General features: G+C 39.5%; 1 protein-coding gene across 1 annotated transcript in view; it reads left to right on the forward strand.

The window, feature by feature from the left end:
- PAM (peptidylglycine alpha-amidating monooxygenase) overlaps positions 1-18,488 on the forward strand; it is a 272,140-nt gene extending 253,652 nt beyond the window's left edge. Inside the window, exons 22-27 of the mRNA XM_081089059.1 lie at positions 1,675-1,790; positions 7,254-7,353; positions 9,594-9,647; positions 13,941-14,144; positions 16,982-17,035; positions 17,689-18,488. Coding sequence (XP_080945185.1) covers positions 1,675-1,790; positions 7,254-7,353; positions 9,594-9,647; positions 13,941-14,144; positions 16,982-17,035; positions 17,689-17,870 — 710 coding nt within the window. The 3' untranslated portion in view covers positions 17,871-18,488. The remainder of the gene's footprint in view (positions 1-1,674; positions 1,791-7,253; positions 7,354-9,593; positions 9,648-13,940; positions 14,145-16,981; positions 17,036-17,688) is intronic.
- Positions 18,489-19,028: the final 540 nt, after the last annotated feature.

The following is a 19,028-nucleotide window of genomic DNA, read 5'->3' on the forward strand; positions in this document are numbered from 1 at the left end:
TCAGTACTCAGAACACCTCTGACATTTTTTTAAAAGAGGACCAATTTTTTTAATGAAGATAAATATGTAAATTGAGGCTTATGTCTAAATGCTAGGAGGAATGACCAATAAAATCTGGAAATATTTTCTCATTTGCAAAATAGATGACTTGAAGAAAACCAGAAAAAAATTATCCAAACTCATAAAATAAGATTCACTTGATTCATACTATAAGATAACTTAGCATAATATTTCTTTAAATAATAAATACTTACTGAACATTTTGAAAGGATATTTAATTTCTAAATGTGTATATAATTTTCGCCATAAGTTTTATTAAATATATCTATATTAAAGTAGCATTGAATATTTACAGGTATCACTATAATATTTATATTTCTTATGCTTTTAAAGTTGTATATAGCTACTGTCTTCCCAAGCAGCCTCCAGTTTATGTAGGACATGACATAAAGGGACTTGGGTGGCTGGGTAAGGAGCAAGTCTGGCTTCCCCACGGAATAAATAATAAAAAGTGATAAAAGACTCTCATTAATACCCTTACAAGAGACAGTCTCATTTTTATTTTTACCTTATGGTTAAAGAATAAATTTGGCAAGACCATTGACCTAATAAAGAGGATGATCAAGTGTCTAGTGAATAAAAACAAATCAAATATGAAGAGAAAAGCATCAGGGGAGAAGATGAGAGGAAATATGATTAAAAACAGAATCTAAGCCAAAGATGACATGTATTACAATTGGAATTCTCTTTACAATATTGCACAAAAGTATTTGATTTAACAATGTTGATTTTTTTACTGTAATATGCTAAAGAACCCTATTCTGAAATCCTTAAAGAAAGATAAAAATATCTTCAAGAGTGATTTAGTGTTGTGTATATTTTAATTCTTTGAAAATGTAATTTTCAACCATCTGAAGTACTTATTTAACTGAAACATCATAATTTCTATTATTTTGGATAAGCACTACTATACTAAGAAATATAATTTTCCTACAAAGAGTATTCATTGAATTAATAAAAATAAAATGGTTTATTTTTTTAAATTATGAAAAATACATATCTTTGGTCATCTGAAATATGCATCTCACATTTTCAAGCCATTCTTCTCCCTATACTATAACTTACTTTCTTGGCATATTTTCCTCTAATTCTTCTCTTAACTATAGCAGATATTACATAATTTTTTAATGATCTGATACTCTAAAATGATTTGCTTAAATAACCTGACTCTTCCCAATACCTATTTAGGATGCCTGTGATATCTATATGTGTCTATACCTATATTTTTATGGCTGCTGTCTTCCCAAGCAGCCTCCAGTTTATGTAGGATATATTTTTATATCATATATCTACATCTATCTCTATATCAATATCTATATTTATATCTATATCTATATATATATCATCTATGTATTTCTGAGTTCTACTGACTTCCTATGTGGAACAGGCCTAGCTTTTTCTGATTTTCCTATTTCAAGGAGGTTATTCTCATAACCTGATCTTATTATTACTCAGAAGGAGACATTTGCTAAGTATTTTATTTTATACTTTGGTTGCCAGTTGTAGGGACCAGATTGACCCAGTATTTATTGTTTGTGTAAATGTACATGCATGTCTTTGAAGGCCAGTCTTATTCATATTTTAAAGAACAGTTAATGGAATATCTTGTCACAGGTTTGCTCTTTGTGGTGAATGGGAAGCCTCACTTTGGGGACCAAGAACCAGTACAAGGATTTGTGATGAACTTTTCCAGTGGGGAAATTATAGACATCTTCAAGCCAGTGCGCAAGGTATTCATAATGAGAGAAAATTAATTTTTATGTGAGAAAATTAAAATGCAAACCCTAGCATTCAATTGAGACTTGAATAATCCCTTAAAAGCTTGATGGAGATGTAATCACTTTCTTAGGTAGGTTGGGCACGTTCCAAAACAATGTTTTATTTAGAATAAATGTCCTGTGTTCTGATCAATTTCTTCAGCTGCAAATTAACACTGAATGTAGTACTAAGGTTGTTAGTAAACCCTGCATACAGTGGCAGGTTTAAATTCACTGTAATTAGAATACCAAAAAAAATAGGCTTTCTTCCTAGTAGAGAAGTTACCCCAGTATGGTAAACTATACTTTTATAGTTATCTTAGATCCAAACAAGAAATCTTCTTTGCTTTTTTAATACTATGACTACACTGAGCAACAAGACTTGAAAATAACAGTTCCTGGAATTTATTCAAGTCCTAAAGACTTGGCCTACATAAGAGACGAAAGGCTAGTTTTGGCTTCACAAATGGTTTACCACTATTTACTCTAACAGTGTCTTTTTCAAACACGGGAACTGTGGCCCAGTGTGCCCACTATCTTCTCAATTTGCTTTCTCTGCGTATGACCAGAATGATCAGAATGTTCACACACACTGCCTGAATATACTTGTGGTACCTCAATTTTAGAAAATTCAGCCTGCTGAAATATTGCAGGCTGAATTTGTAAAACATGTAAAGATTTTATTTTTTAAAAGATGTAAAGATTTATTGGGCTTATTTGGATCAAAATATAGGTATCATAAGCCACCAGGCAAATTGCATCTCCATACTCATAATGATTATAGTATTCTTTAAGATATCAACTTTGCTAGATTAAAAAAATCCTTTAAAATGACTCAATATTTTAGAAATGTGCCTGTTAGAATATTGACAGCTGGTCTGGGGTTTATCAGAATTCATTCTTGAGATATTTATTCAGTGCCTACTCTGTGTTAGGCATTATCCTATACACTAAAGATATGATGATGAACAAAACAGGACATGCCCTCTCACTCAAATGGCATTTTAACAAGAGGTACAGAATCTGATTGGAAGCAACCTGAATCTGAACTAAAGATTCCAGTACAAGTTCCCTGTGTGGGTTTCTGTCCTATATAATAAAAGCCTAATATGCAAATTGACCGAACAGCAGAATGGCCGGTGGAACGACCAGTCACTATGATATGCACTCACCACCAGGGGGAAGATGCTCAACGTAGGAGCTGCCCCCAGCCCTCAGGCCCAAGGCCAGCCAAGTCGGGTGCCAGTGGGGGCCCTCCAATCGCCCCACTGGTGGCCCCCCAGATAGGCCCTGATCACCGGCCAGGCCTAGGGACCCTACCTGTGCACAGATTTCAGGCACCAGGCCTCTAGTTCATATATAATAAATGAAAGTTTTCATAGATGTATTTCACCTGAAAAGCAATAAGTAATCAAATATCAAATCATAGTAGCTCTTCAGAAGGAAATTAATTACATTGATAAAATATTTTATTTCATTGGTGTTTCAGATTCTTATTGATTATCTCCATCGTTTTCCCACTTGAGCTAACTTCCTCTTATCTATTAATAAAGTGAGAAGATTAACTTTCTTTTAGGTCTTCATTTTGCAATAGTTTGCCTTGATTTTTCTGTATCGACCAACCATTAACTTTTAATTCAAATATGCATCTAGAGATCAAAGCTAAATGCTAAGCAAGAGGTTAGATTCTAAATGAACCTTACTCTCACAAAAATGTGAACAGCCCTGAATTAAAATTTCAGAAAGCATTGTGCCCAAATACCAGCATTCATCATACATTTGGTGTATGAGTCACCGTATATGGATCAGCACAGCAAACCTGAAAAGAGAGTCTAACTCCAAGGTGAAATTTGCTTTTTCTTTCAATAAACAAGACTTAATATTACACCAGAATATAGAACTTGGTTCTGTGTTGACTCAGTAAACTGAAAAATCAGTTCATGAGCCTCTCTGAATTGACATCTAAGTAGGTTATCATCACAAAGATTAAGTGTGGGTGAAGGAAATAATGAGGTGTATTGATTCCTATATAAGAAGATATTCTTGCTTCAAGTCAGAAGTCAAGTTTTACGTAATGTGTGTGCGCCTCTGTGTGTGCCCATCCACTCCTTATCTCCTCGTGCGTTTCGATTTTCCCTCTTCTACTATTACATTCTTTACAGAAGTTTTTGTCTCCAGTGTTTCATCTTCATCGGTATGTCTGTGCGGGGAAGCTGAGACAGAGGGCAGTATAGAAGATGGTTCTGTCAAGTGGTGTCAGAAAGCTACAAGGGCAAGGCACATGGTTGTCCCCCAAATTCCACCTCCCCCCACCCCCAATGATCAGAGGATTATTGTCTGCTTTCACACACACACCCGTCAAGCTATCCTTTTTTTTTTTCCTTCTCTCTTCTGCAAGGCAGCCCATGTGGAAAAGGAGGGAAGTGATCCCCACCCCTGCTTGCAAAACACCAACAATAATGACAAAAAACTCCAGTAGACCCAGATTTGTGTTATTTCTCTGAGCTTAATGATAGAGATTAAAATTATGCCGAAACCGGTTTGGCTCAGTGGATAGAGCGTTGGCCTGCGGACTGAAAGGTCCCGGGTTCGATTCCGGTCAAGGGCATGTACCTGGGTTGCGTGGACATCCCCAGTGGGAGATGTGCAGGAGGCAGCTGATCGATGTTTCTCTCTCATCGATGTTTCTAACTCTCTATTTCTCTCCCTTCCTCTCTGTAAAAAATCAATAAAATATATTTTAAAAAAAATTATAATATTTAGCCCTAACCGGTTTGGCTCAGTGGATAGACCATTGGCCTGCGGACTCAAGGGTCCCAGGTTCGATTCTGGTCAAGGGCATGTACGTTGGCTGTGGGCACATCCCCAGTAGGGAGTGTGCAGGAGGCAGCTGATCTATGTTTCTCTCTCATCTATGTTTCTAACTCTCTATCCCTCTCCCTTCTTCTCTGTAAAAAATCAATAAAATATATTTAAAAATTATAATATTTAATAATATTTGAGCTAAAATGATCCCATAGGTTAAATTACTTATCCAAAGCTGCACAGTAAGAAGCACACCTGAATCTCAAACCCAGGTCTTTGGGACTGTGATTCACCTCTTACTCCCCTGAGGCACACATTGGTCTGCCAAGGGATGTTTTCAACCTCAACATCAACTTGGTACAACTTCTTAGAGAACTGTTTTACTTAATATTAAGTAAGTTTCAATATGATTTGTGTTATAGCAAACAAGTTATGTTACAGAGAACACAGATTCCTTATGAGTATTTAAGGCAGAATAACACATGTTGAGGGCTCAGGTTGTCCTGGGCTTTGTCACCAGGAGGCCCAGGAGGATGCTGTCATTCTTTTCTCCTATTTTATTTTGCTGGGGAGGAGAACCTCAAAAGAGTTTACAAAGCCTAAGTCAGAAGATCTTTGAATCTCTTAAACTCTGAAATCCAAACGCTTACAACATAATTTTCTCTTTCAAATGATGCAGAACAATAGACTAGTTCCGTAAAAAACACCTGAATGCTTCTGATTGCAGTAGTAACATAGATCCCAAGGCCCCACCCCCTACGCCTCCCCTGAACTCCTCCTGTGGCCCCAAAGTATTTCTAACAGAACCCTTGGCTCCCTGTGTCAGTGTGAGAACCACAGATAGAGGCTTATTGTTACTGTTGCCTTGAACTGATGATATACTGTGTGATTTAGTGATGAATAGTTCACACATCCCCCCTCATCTTCATTCCCCCCCCCCATTATAATAGTTTCTACCAGAAAATATGGAGCACTTTACAACCATATGTTTTGCAAAGCCATTTTTTTAAGAACACATTTTGGTATAGAAGAGGAACTGCCTATAATTTGCAAGTCGGTTGCCACCCATTAGCTGAACCCAAAATAAAGATGAACATTTAATGACAGGCTTGCGAGGTTTCAGCTAGGCAGCATTTTGATTTCTGGCTCTCTGTCCTTCTCATGCACATTTGTCACAGCTCATTTGGTAGCATGAAGGATTGAGCCTTCTTGGCACTGCCATCTCATTTTTCTTTTCATTGTGACAAATTGTTGCTGAATTTTAAAGCACAATAGTATCTCCAAAGCGTGTATTCTGTCCTAAAGTGAACTGAGCACTGCAATTTGCCTCATTAGTGCCGTTGCACTAAGCAACCTGAAATGGACAGATGCTGATTGATAAGCCCACCGGCGGGATAATGCTCCTGTTCATCCTCACGGGTCCTGTATTTGAGAGCTGTGTCCTCAGGCAGGCCTGGCTGGCCCCAAAGGCAAAAGCATCCCCCACGTCCTGCCAATTGGCAGCCACATGGCACCTTCACAGGCCTCAGCAGGCAGATGGAAATGGCAGCCGCACAGCATTTTAAGGCTGCTCTTCCAGGAACCAGGTGGTGACCCTGGGTCCAACTGAAAGTGTGGTTTTTACAAAGTGCTCCCCTGTCTCCTGTGTCCTGGACTGAGATGGTGACGATTGAAATGGACATATGTCATGAAGAAAGACAGAGTGAAACGCCGAGTAGATAAGTAGATACCAAAGCTGAGAAAGTACTGGAGGTAACACTCAACACTCCTTTGTTGACTGAAGATACTGTAAACAGTGGGCTTCAGAGTATAAAACCCTACACTGCTGCCTCTCTCCTCGTATACATTTTAGATCTCACCCTGGCTAGTGTGGCTCAGTTTGTTGAGCATCATCCCATGCACCAAAAGGTACTGGTTCAATTCCTGGTCTGGGCAAATGCCCGGGTTTCAGGCTCAATCCCCAGTAGGAGGCTTACAGGAGGCTGCTGATATCTCTCTCTCTCTCTCTCTCTCTCTCTCTCTCTCTCTCTCTCACCCCCTCCCTCCCCTCCCCTCCTCTTCCTCCTCTCTCTCTAAAAAAATCATTAAGACCATATTTAAAAAGAAAGAATCTGAATGTACTGAATCTTTGAAATGACTTCTCTAATCAGTGATGTATATAACTAGTTTCTAAGGTAGCACATGATAATTTAATGGGATAATAGCCTAAATTTAATACCTGGTCTTTCTGACTTGTATAGATTTAAACAGGCAGATTTGGTAGATAGGAAAATAAGTATAAATGGGTAGATATTGCAACACCAAGTAATCAATACTGTAAAAAGAAGTTCTACTTGTAAAGTTTAACTCTTTTAAAGACTAGGAAGTCAGTGGTAAGGGTCTCTTAGTGTTTCCTAATGTGTAGAGGTGTGCCTGGCAGAGTCAGTGCCCAGAGAATGAATGAATGACTCTCTTTGGCCTAGAGTTGCTTTGATGGGAATTATTGGTTTTGGTTTTGTTTGTGGTTTTTTGGTGTGTTTTTGTTTGTTTGTTTGTTTTGTTTTTTTGGTTTGAGTGATATGCTCATTGTTTTGTTGGGTGGTTTCTTTGCCTGTTTATGGAGAATTCAACGTGTGCTTCTTGTTTGGGCAGCACTTTGACATGCCTCATGATATTGCTGCCTCTGAAGACGGGACTGTGTACGTTGGAGACGCTCACACCAACACCGTGTGGAAGTTCGTCACAACTGAGAGTATGTTTTTTACAATATTATGGTGCATATTTTCCCCTCAGTTTTATTGCTTAAAAAAACATGTGAAAAAATGCATTTCTTTCTCTTTTTATTGATAGGAGCGGGAAATCAAGGTATAAGTGGTAGTTGCTAAAATACCTGCTTGGTATTCATTTCAGGAATTAAATTGAATTTTTTAAGTGGAAAGAAACTTTTTTTGCTGGCAGTTATCCCCTCGTTTCCACAGATATTCCACAGGAAATTCTTGATGCCTGAAGTAATGTCTGCTACACTGAAAGCCAGTGTTAATTCCAGCTCCTCTCCAGAGGGAGGGAGATGGCTTTGGCAAGGCAGATGGGCTGACTAGTTTCCACACAGGCATCACTTCCCAAGTGACTCTTCAGCTCTCCGCGGCTGCCGAGCACCTAGGAATGCCAGCATCAGTGTCAGACACACGTCATTCCAAACAGGAGGCGCTCTGCGTTTTCCCGTTAGCTTCAGCTTACTCAAAATCCTGCACTGCTGTGTTCTCATGTAGCTCAAAGTATGTATGGGACAGAGGGTTTTCTATGAGGATCAAGCAAAGTAGGATGGAGCCGGGGGTTCTGATTGCAATTTGGACTTCATTTCTAATTCTTAGAAAGCATACTAACCTAGCCTCTGATATCAGCCTAAGAAAACATAAGCTTTCTAAATTAAAGGGCACGGGATGCTTAGTAAGCCCCTAACCTCAGTGTCCAGAAATCCTTTTAAAATATGGCAGGGTCTAAACCAGCCGTGGGCAAACTACGGCCCGCGGGCCGGATCCGGCCCGTTTGAAATGAATAAAACTAAAAAAAAAAGAGACCGTACCCTTTTATGTAATGATGTTTACTTTGAATTTATATTAGTTCACACAAACACTCCATCCATGCTTTTGTTCCGGCCCTCCGGTCCAGTTTAAGAACCCACTGTGGCCCTCGAGTCAAAAAGTTTGCCCACCCCAGGTCTAAACAGTAGGAGCAGATGGAGTTGGGGAGAAGAACTGAGAGGGATAAGCTTGTGGCATCAGAGCTGCAGCAGGCAGTTTTAGACAGAGAAATAGGAGGGAAACATGGACTTGGTGGAGATAGGAAATGCTAACTAAAACAGGGGAAAATGCAAATTATAACAAGGGGAAAAACAAGTTATAACAAAGAAATTAGGTACCATACAGGTCTTGGACCCCAAGTAGGTTTGATAACTGCTGTCTTCAGAATTATCCTTTGGGACACCTTTGCTGGTTCTGTAATAAAGCCCCAGTTAGGGCTGAGTGCACAGAGGTGCCCAGGACTGCTCCCCGCTAGCAGTCGCTTCCCATCCCCCTTGCAAGTGCGGCTCCCACCACCTGCCTCCTCAAGAGGAACCAGAAGGTGTGGGCAGACAGGAAAGCAAAGAGAGATGGATAATTCCCAATTGCGTGTCTGAGCCCAGGTTTTTCAGAATAAAGAAATGAATGAATACCTTTTAAAGTGGAAAAGACTTTCAGAAACCTAGCCAATATCTTCACTCGGCAGGTAGGAATATGCTACTTGAACTCATTAAGATTCCAGTTTAGGCTCTTCATACCATCCCCATGGTTAGTACTCAACAGAGATGTATATCTGAGTCACTGGGGGAGGGTTTTTCAAAATACACATGATCGCACCCCACTTGAGATCAAGAGAAAGAAGAGGAATGATAGTGCGTGCATTTTAGAAAGGCTTCCCAGGTGATATTGATGTATCTCCTGATTGACAAGCACTGCAGGATCGCTTTCAGCTTCGAAACAGAAAAGTTCTCTGCATAGTCCAGAATGTAACCAAATAACAAACCAGGAAAATAGTACCTTTGGGACAATACGACTTCATCCAGGGCGAAACGAGTGTTTTTGTATCTGCATGCTAGTGTTTAACTGGTCACATCCATATACGTCAGCTAGAAGACTGATGGACATGGTAGGATTAGCTACCTCCGAGATGTCACATGAAAACAGAACGACTTGCTATTTCAGAAATCAAAAAGGAAAATCTCATTTTAAATGTGAAGACCTTAGAAATATTATTTCAACTTCCCCTAGGAGATTTTATCCAGGATTCCTAGACCTGGCACCTAATTAGTGATTGGCACTAAACTTTTCTAATATGATAATGAATTTGATGAATTAAGGAAATATTTTCTACTGAGTAAAATTAATATCGAAATTAAGTTTTCCAGTGTTCTTTTTGGGGATTATGATGCTCTGTCTCTTTGCTGTGTTACAGAAATGGAACATCGGTCAGTTAAGAAGGCTGGCATTGAGGTCCAGGAAACCAAAGGTTGGTCAGGTTCCTCTTTGACTGTGAATCCCAAGGCTATTTGTGTTGAATTATTTTATGGCTCTTGATTGCACTTAAAATATTATCAAGCTAAAAATAGAATCTGTTAAATTATCAATAACTTCTGCTGTGTCTTGAACCTTTAAACCTACACATAGGCATCACTTTTTCTAATAAATGGAGTAGTAATAATAAGTTCAAATTCACTCATTTCAGGTGATGAAAGTGATTAAGAAATATGTTTTTAAAAATGGGCCAGAAACATTCAGGGAGGAAAAAAATAAGTTAGTAACTTACAAGTATGTTAACCTCAGATAAGCAGAAAAATACTGTTCAATCTACTGGAAAAGGCCTTTTCCTATGGGGCTCTAACCTAGAGGAGTGGAAAATACCCTTTGGTGAGTTAATACTGTAAGAGCCTGAGAAGATTAGCTGCTCCCCAAGTTTCTATCTTAGTAAAATTTAGCCCCCCCAGCATTTACTGAAGGCCATCTATGTGTAAGTCACTGTAATAGGTTTTAGGGAAATGAAACTGTGCCTGACTTTAAGAGACTTACACCCTATAAGGAGTGTGTGTGCATGTTTGTGTGTGCGTATGTGTACATACATATACATATATACAGATAAGCATAACATTGGTATATATTATCAAGAATGAGTAGATACGATTAAGCTTCTGGTAAGCAACCACTTGGTTCGTATGGAATCCCTGTCAAGTTATTTTCTCTCTTGCGTAGAATCAGTTTATATTTGTGCATTGTCTGCTATCTACAGGGTTTGGGCATCATTGTGTATAGTTAAGAACTCACTAGAGATGCTCCTAATGTTTAAGTAGCAAAATGATTCCATTATTAGTTGCTTTACAGATGCCTCACATAGATATTCAGACTTAACCCTAGGTTTGCTTGTTTTCCTTTCTCATGAAAGCAGGTGGAAAGAGATGAAAAGAAGCAAGAACCAAGAGGGAGTGTAGGGAGTTTATGTAGGCAGATAAGAAAATATAGCCGGCTCAAGGTTGAAAGGGGTAAGATAATATTATAAAATAAATAAGTAGCAATTGTTTGGCATTTGTAGTGATTCTACCTATGTGACACTACTGAGTGGCATTCATACCATACACATATAATGATGAAGTTCCCAGGACCCTGTTTTTTTATCATTATATATAGAATTATTGATAAGTTCTGTTTGCTCTGGAATAAAGATATGTTGGGAATGATTTTAATAATAGCTATCATCTATGGAGCACAAACAATGGGCTATACAGAATTATCAAGTTTAATCCTTACACCAACAATGTGATCATTTCAATATCTCCATTTTAAATATTAGGAAGTGAAGATAATAATTACTACTATGATAGTAAGTGGCAAAACTAGGTTTTGACTAAAGTCTGTTTGGCACCAAAGCCTGGGCTCTTAACCACTAGTTCTGTACCACTGAGGAGAGATGAATACCACCAATTGACTCACCATAAATTCTTCCAAGAACTATAGGTTAGAGAGGGTTGTAGATTACTCTGAATCCTCTGATATTTCACAGTGGCCTCAAACCATCTCTGTTTAAATAGATCACACACACACACACACACACACACGATCATACTGGTTGGCCTGTTGAGAACAGCCCAACCACACTGACCAGTGAGGGGTGAACTGTGCTCATCCCTGTAGTTCATTTTGTCTCTCCTCAGTGCGCCCACTGAGTCATTGGTGGGAAAACCTCCCAGTCCGTGGCAGAATGCAGCAGTTCAAATAGTAAATTTCATTGAAGTGTCTTGTCATGACAGGCTCATTTTAATAGTTAGGAATATCCAAACTCAAATGAAGTTGTTCTTTTCTTTTTTGAACCAATATGATATTCATTAAACCTTTTTTTAAAAAAAATATTACTTTCTTATTTCAAAAGGAATATAAATCATGCTAGATCTCCAGAGTTTGTCTTTTTCCAAAATCCGGAAGCTAAAGTTAAACCACTCCTTATAAAAGAGAGGGAGAAACACCATCCCAAACTTACTAGACTTGTTCATACATGTTAATTATAAATTTCCAAATTCGAGTCACCTTTGATGACACTCATCCCAACGGTGAATGTTCACATAGCAGAGTTTCAAAACCAGTGTTGTGTTCTCAGGGAGTTGCGGGGATAAAAGTATTTGTGATGATAGGAAACTCAGGAAAGGAATTTAAATTTTCAACTAAAGTTACCACGGATAAAAGAGATATGCCAACATCCCACCAAGAGCATAGCCTTTACCCCTCCTGCACTTCACAATAAAAGAGGATGACACTCAATGCCCCAGAAGGGGTGAGGAGTTTCAGAAGTGCAATGAATGTATCTTATATTTTAGCAAGTTTATTGCCTCATTCTCAGCACACTTTTTACGAATGCTAAATTGATTATTTTAGGCTGTCACTTACTTTTTCCATAATGTAGCCCAGCCTAGTCTTGCCTTATGAAAGAACCTAGATATGAGCTGATAGAGCCTCACCTTAGTGTAGGTGTAGGTACTCATACTTAATGATGGGTAGAAATTCCTAAGTAATTTCTCTGTTTATAGTCACCTTCAAAAAGAAATAAACCTTTCTTCCAAGACAACAAATTCTTGATTGCCATCCTATAACTTTGGCCTATATATTTTTTTTAAATCCTGTTGTCTGTTTTATGTATTTTCCTGCTTCAATATAGAATAAGCTTGAATATTGAACATCTTGTATACCTCTTCTACAGTAATACGAAGGCAAAACAGTGGTTAGGAAGAGTACAAGTCACATTTATATTCCTCGTGGAAACTGAGGCTTAGAAAGGTTAAATTTGAACCATCTAGATTTATGAACCAGTCCCTTTCCTTCTCTCCACTGAAGTTTCGAGAGCCACTTCATTTGACAAAAGAAAAGAAATAATGGTCTCCTCTTAACCATAGTACAGGGAAGGAAATGAGGACTATGACAGGCCATCTGTAAGACAGTGATAATAACAGTGTCTTCTCATAGGCTTGGTATGATGATTAAATGAGAACCATGCCTGATACAGCTTTAAGTGCTCAATAGGTATCAATGAGACATGAAGGAGGCTGGCTCAGGACACTTAAGCAAAAGGCTGGGACCTGCCATTGGTGTATTTCATAACTTGTGTTTACAGTGTCTTAAGAAATTTGAGAAATGCTTCCTTGGAAAAGTGTCCAGTTATCTACCAAGCTGTGTCTACATATATTAAACGTTAACCAAAGATTTTCCTGACAATGTTAAACCACCTATCCCTGCCATTTTATCAAAATGTCCATACAGCCGTATGATTCATTCTGTATCATAGGTTAGAAGGGCATCACAAGAAATTGAAGTTCCTGAAACTGGGCATTTTGGCAAGCATGGTTATAGCTTCTAGACTTCGCACAGTAGGGTTTTTATACCAACACACATCTGTGCCTCTTGAGAGCAAGTGTCTCAAGGCTCATGTCATGTTTAAATCAAATTATTAAGATCCCTGCATCAGTTTACAGAGTGTTATTGTATCAATGTCCCAAATAGTACTTTAGGTCTGATGTCTACCTAAAACCTGCCAATATCACAGAATAATTGTATGTTCTTTTCGTCAACCTCAAAAGGATATGCAGTGCATATGTGTGCACTTACAGTTTGCTGGGAACTGTAAAAAAGACCCTGAAAAGGACACACCTCCTCTTCCCAGGCTTTAATCCTAGAATAAATGTGAGCATACAATGTACAAATAATTCATTGAACATGACGGAGATTTGTAAAGATACAAGGACACAAAATCTTATTAAGCAACTTCTTTATGGTAACATTTGTACCCAGCGGCTTTACAAAGGAGGTATATTACATCACAGTTTCACAGATGAGGTCCCGAAGGCCCAGATCATTTAAGTAACTTGCCCAAAGGTACGTAGCTAGTTGCACAGGCACCAGGGATCAGAGGCCGGATCCTCTTGACTCCAGCCTGCACACCAGTTCCACCCCTTACACCATGCTGCCTGTTCATTTTATCTTTGAAAAGATGCAAAAGAGGGTTATATTTTTTGTGTGGAATTACAGCTAAGAGGAAATAAAACATAGAACAACAACAAAACAATTTAAAGGTGAAAAACCATTCGGCGGTTACTAATCACAATGCATGCTGCCAGCTTCACAGATTCAGACATTGAAGCACGAACCCGCGTGCACTGGACTCAGCAAGTTCTTTGCGAGCAGTTGTTGATTTGCCTGGGTAGGGGCGGTGGGAGGGTTTTGGAATCTTGGGGTCAGTTGAATATTGTGAACTCTTCTCTCCCTGAAGAATCCGAGGCAGTTGTTGAAACCAAAATGGAGAACAAACCCGCCTCCTCAGAATTGCAGAAGATGAAAGAGAAAGAGAAACTGATCAAAGAGCCAGTCTCCGGAGTGCCTGTTGTTCTCATTACCACCCTTCTGGTTATTCCGGTGGCGGTCCTGCTGGCCATTGCCATGTTTATTCGGTGGAAAAAATCAAGGGCCTTTGGAGGCAAGTAAAATGAGCCCCTTGAACTTGGAGCCTACTTTTGAAAGTGTTTGGCCTTATTATTCTCAAAGTTCCATTGTGATTCTTTTTCAGTGGTTTTTTTTTTTTTTAAGTGTTCTCTGCCTTCTTTGATGTTACTGTCTATGTTCCAAATATTGTCGATAGTTAGTATCACAGTAGAAAATGTATCTGGAGCCTCAGAAATTTGGATATTTGGATGGTTAGGTTAAAATGTAACTTTTAATATTGCTTTTTAGCAACTGGCTTATGCCAGATTGATGTCTCCCTATAGCTAAGTGCAGTCAGGGTAAATGAGCTGCAGGGTCAGGGCAGAGGAGAGCCCTGCTGTTCGAAACAGGCTCAGTTCTCAAAGTGGCGGGGCCAGTTACTTGGGAGTTGTATGACTCCCCACCCGCTGGTCCTGGCTCTTGCTCTTCGCTCCTTACCTTGGGCAAGTCACTTAATCTCTCTGGGCCACAGTTTCCTCATTTGTAAAGTTGGAATAAAAGACTCACTCCAGTTGTATGAGAATTAAATGAAATAATGTACAGAAAGCATATATCTCAGTACCTGGTACTAGTAAGTGCTTATTAAGGAATAATCATGGGTAATAAAGTAATAAAAGTCATAAGTCAAAAAAGATACTTGTCTTAAACCTCAGCTATCTCAGGAAACCAACTATTTCTATAACAAACCATCTGGTAGTTTTTAAATAGTCATAAAATAGGCCATCAGTCCACCTTTCCTGACCATACAAGGCAGGTTCCAAAACTGGAGTCAGCATTTTATCAAATTATTATCATAATACAGAACCCAGGAGCTGAGTTCCTTTTAGGACATCCACACAAACAAACAATGCGGCCTGTGATTCTCATGTCTCAAAAGTAGTCCCTTGGCTGGGTCCCAGGCCTAAGGCAAGAATCTACAGCTCCATCTGCGAAGGAGTCCATGGATCAGGGTGGGAGACAGCATTTGATCAAGAGACAGCATCTGACTCTATTCCAGGCCAGAGCGGCCATGGCAGGAATTCAGTGCCCACAGCAAAGCCCTGACACAGAAACAAAACACAGAGGATTCAATTTAGTAGGTGGCGAAAGGGAGTCTTTCTAGGACTTTCTTTTACTTTTCATAGGCAGTCGGTAAAGCCCTGCACAAAAACAGTTAACTCTTCCCAAAAAACACTTCTGTTGAGTCCCTGTTATGGGTAGGGAACTCAGTCAGCAGGGGCAAAGATAAAGAAACTTAGTCATTGTGTTCATGGAGCTAGGTGGTAGCTTCAAAAGAACAAGAATCTGGCTAAGTGTACTTGTTTGTTGGTGTATCCCCAGGACAAATAACAGTTCCTGGCACTAGGCTTCAATACGTACTTGTTGGAAGAAATAAGTGGAGGTTACAGACTAGATGACACACAAAAGAGAGATGACATTTAAAAAAAAGATGACACATAAAATTGATTAGCAAGGTGGTAAGTGCAGTGATCATTACCAGGAGTACCGGGTGCATGTGGGGACTGGGCAGGTAGAGTACTGTTGGTAAGCAAACTACACTGGATGAAGGAATGCCAGAGAGTGAAGAAAGTGGCCTCCCCTGCCACAGCAGGGAATGCTGAATCCGCACACGCGTGTGGGGAAGGCAGACACCCAGGTCGAACCACAGGAAATGACTATTGTGCAATCACATTTTCTATAGGAAAATTGCAGTTTTAATTGCACATTTAATTCTAAAAGGAAACCAACGTCACATTTTCTCAACATTTGTCTTGATAGATCTTATCCACTCTGTGAGGGGTTTAGAAACCCTCATAAAGGACCCCCTGTTCATTCAGCATACCCTTGTTGAGTATCAGCTCCATATCAGACACTGTAGTAGGCTCAGGGGGTAGAAAACCAGCTAAGGGCTGTCCTGCACCCTTGTAAAACTTACAGTCCAATGTGTTGGCTTTCTAACAATCTTACTAGATTCTTCTTCCATTCTTCCCTATTCCCTTCCCCACCCACTATGCTTCCTCTCCTCTGTTATCTGCCTGCTAGCTTTCTTTACAATGCTGCCTCCATTCCTGGCTAGAGATTTCATAGGAGAGCCACAAGCCCCGCTTCCCTGGCACAGCTCTTAAGGAGGTGGAAGCCAAGGTACAGAGTGCAGGGAGGTACAGAGAAACAGAAAAATGAAGTCCAGCTGGCATTCTGCTTCCCCAGAAAGAAAGAAAGTTGATCTTTCATAGAGATGGGCAGCCCCATGGGGAACACTTGGGTCACCTCATATGATTGAAAATGCTCAGGGTTCCAGGTCCTTTGCTTTTCATATAAAGGGGAAATGATGTACATGGGCCCCACGCTTTCTCAGGCAGGGCGTGTACTGTTCTTCAGGAAAAGACTAAAGCCTAAGACAAATATTTCTAAATTGTAATAATGAAAACTTCCCAATTTTCACAAACTACTGGCAATTTAATTTTGTCCCCATGGAAAGTAATATTTATTGAGCACTTATTGTATACTTACCAAGCACTGTTCTATGTACATTACGTGCAAGGTGCCTCTAATCTTTACAGGTGGGTAGAGAGTGTCATTGATCCCTCTTTCCTCAGAGGAGAAAACTGAAGCTCAGAGAAGTAGTTTATTGAGATTGCACAGCCTGTGAGAGAGCAGGCAGGCGTCGAACCCAGCTGTGGCCCTCTGTGCATCACAATACTGTATTACCTTTTTCCCTTTGGAATTGCATACAGGCCAGAGCCAGACCTTGTTAATTATTTATGAATTCCTGAATTTATACTGAAAGTTGAGCCCATGGATTGAGGAGGGTGATCGGGGCTCCTTTTGAAATGTGCCATCTTTTTCTAGCAGATTCTGAACATAAACTCGAGTCAAGTTCAGGAAGAGTGCTGGGAAAACTTAGAGGTATGCCCGTGACCTTTTAAAATCCTTCACGTTTGGTTCAAAGTCAGCAAGCTCATGTCTTTTAAAGAGCGAGGAGATAATTTGTATTTCCTCTCTGGAAATGAGACCCCTGTGCAGCATAGCATCCCCCAGCATCGAACCGGAATGCAAACGATAAACCAGAGCGTGTGGCTCTGGCAGTGAATTTCCCAGTCTCGTTTTCCACCTTGCCATTCTGTATTATCTAATGACCCCTTGCCTTTTATCGGACTTCGTCTTCAGTAAATTTTCTGTCACTCCTGTGGGCACGTCAGTGCCTGTCATCTGAAGATGACCTTTTCATAAACTCACTGAGATGGAGAGCTGCTTGTGGGACGCCAGTTCCCCAGAGCCCAGAAAGTGCAGGAGGTGAAAAGTGAATCCGAAACAATCCTGCAGAAACACATGGCCCCGGGGAGCTTTGTTTTTCCTTCTGTATTTCAATAAATGTGTGTAGTACCCATCTGACTTTGTAGGGTACGTGTCTCTGTATGTCAGTCTTTTTTTGTTTCTCTTTTGCTGATATCTGCCCTTCCCATCCCCAGCTTCCAACTGTACCGTGTAAGACTATACAAAGAAACTGAGAGTCATTTGTGTGACCTTCATCTCAATCCTGTGTTATTTGCTTTCTTCAGGGAAGGGAAGTGGAGGCTTAAACCTTGGAAATTTCTTTGCGAGCCGTAAAGGCTACAGTCGCAAAGGGTTTGACCGCCTAAGCACCGAGGGCAGTGACCAAGAGAAAGATGAAGATGACGGGAGTGAATCGGAAGAGGAGTATTCGGCACCGCTGCCCCCACCCGCCCCTCCCTCCTCCTGAGCGCCCGGCTTTGGTCTGGTTGAGGAGATGTACCAGGAATGCCAGATTCTTTTCCCTTTCGCACGTTAGAGTTTTGTGTGTTTAATTGTAAACTGTACAAGTCTGTGTGGGACTGTACACATTTTATTTACTTCATTTGGGTTTAGTTGGCCTCTGTTTCTAGTTGAGGAGTTTCCTACACGTACATAACAGTGCCATGGTCTTTATATATGGGCATAGACTAGAGAAACAGTCCTCTCCTTCCATCACACTACTAATTTATGATGGAAGGCTTGCTCATTTACATTTCTGAGACTTTTCTGTAGATGTAAATAAGCCCACTCTGCTTGAACACAGTATTTTCCCAATAGCGCTTCCATTGCCAATGTCTTTCTTTGGTGCCTTTCCTGTTCAGCATTCTCAGCCTGATGACAAAGCTGCTAAATCTCCTATTTTTTTAAAATCACTAGCATTATATTGCAACAAGGGAAAGAAAAAAGTCTCTATTTAAATTCTTTTTTTAAATTTTCTTCTTCAGTTGGTGTGTTTTTGGGATGTCTTATTTTTAGATGGTTCCACTGTTAGAACACTATTTTCAGAATCTGAATGTAACTTGTGTAATAAAGTGTTTTCAGAGCATTAGCTGTCAGAGTGTATTTTGCAATGTTTGCATATTTCAGAGTTTTGTATACAACTTGTGTATAAATTACACAAGCCACAGATATCGTGAAACCTTCTCAATGTCTTCAGCCCAAAGAAATGTTGTATTAAAATTAAAAAGATATTTTGTTATGTAGTCAATATAAACTAAAAACCAGCCTAACCGTTTACATACATGTGGAAAACCAGGCTCTCTCTTAAAATTCAAAGAGAGCTTTTACCTGTTTACCAATCAGAAAGTCAATACTTTAATAAAAGGTGATCAGCGCTAAGAGAAAAACTGCATCTCAAATTACATAGGCACATGAATCCATCATTGTATGTTACTAATAGTTTTCTTTAAAAAAAAATTTACTCAAATTCCCATGTATTCGTAGTAATATTTCTCTGTTAAAGTGACTACAAATTAATTTTTAAAACATGTTTTTCACGTTCCAACAATGCAATTTAGTAAAAAGCTGATGATTGTTCTTTTCAGAATAATCAGACTCTTGAACTTGTTAATTCAGGCCTTATAGT

Source organism: Myotis nattereri, assembly GCF_964212035.1.
Source record: "Myotis nattereri genome assembly, chromosome: 4".
NCBI lineage: Eukaryota > Metazoa > Chordata > Mammalia > Chiroptera > Vespertilionidae > Myotis > Myotis nattereri.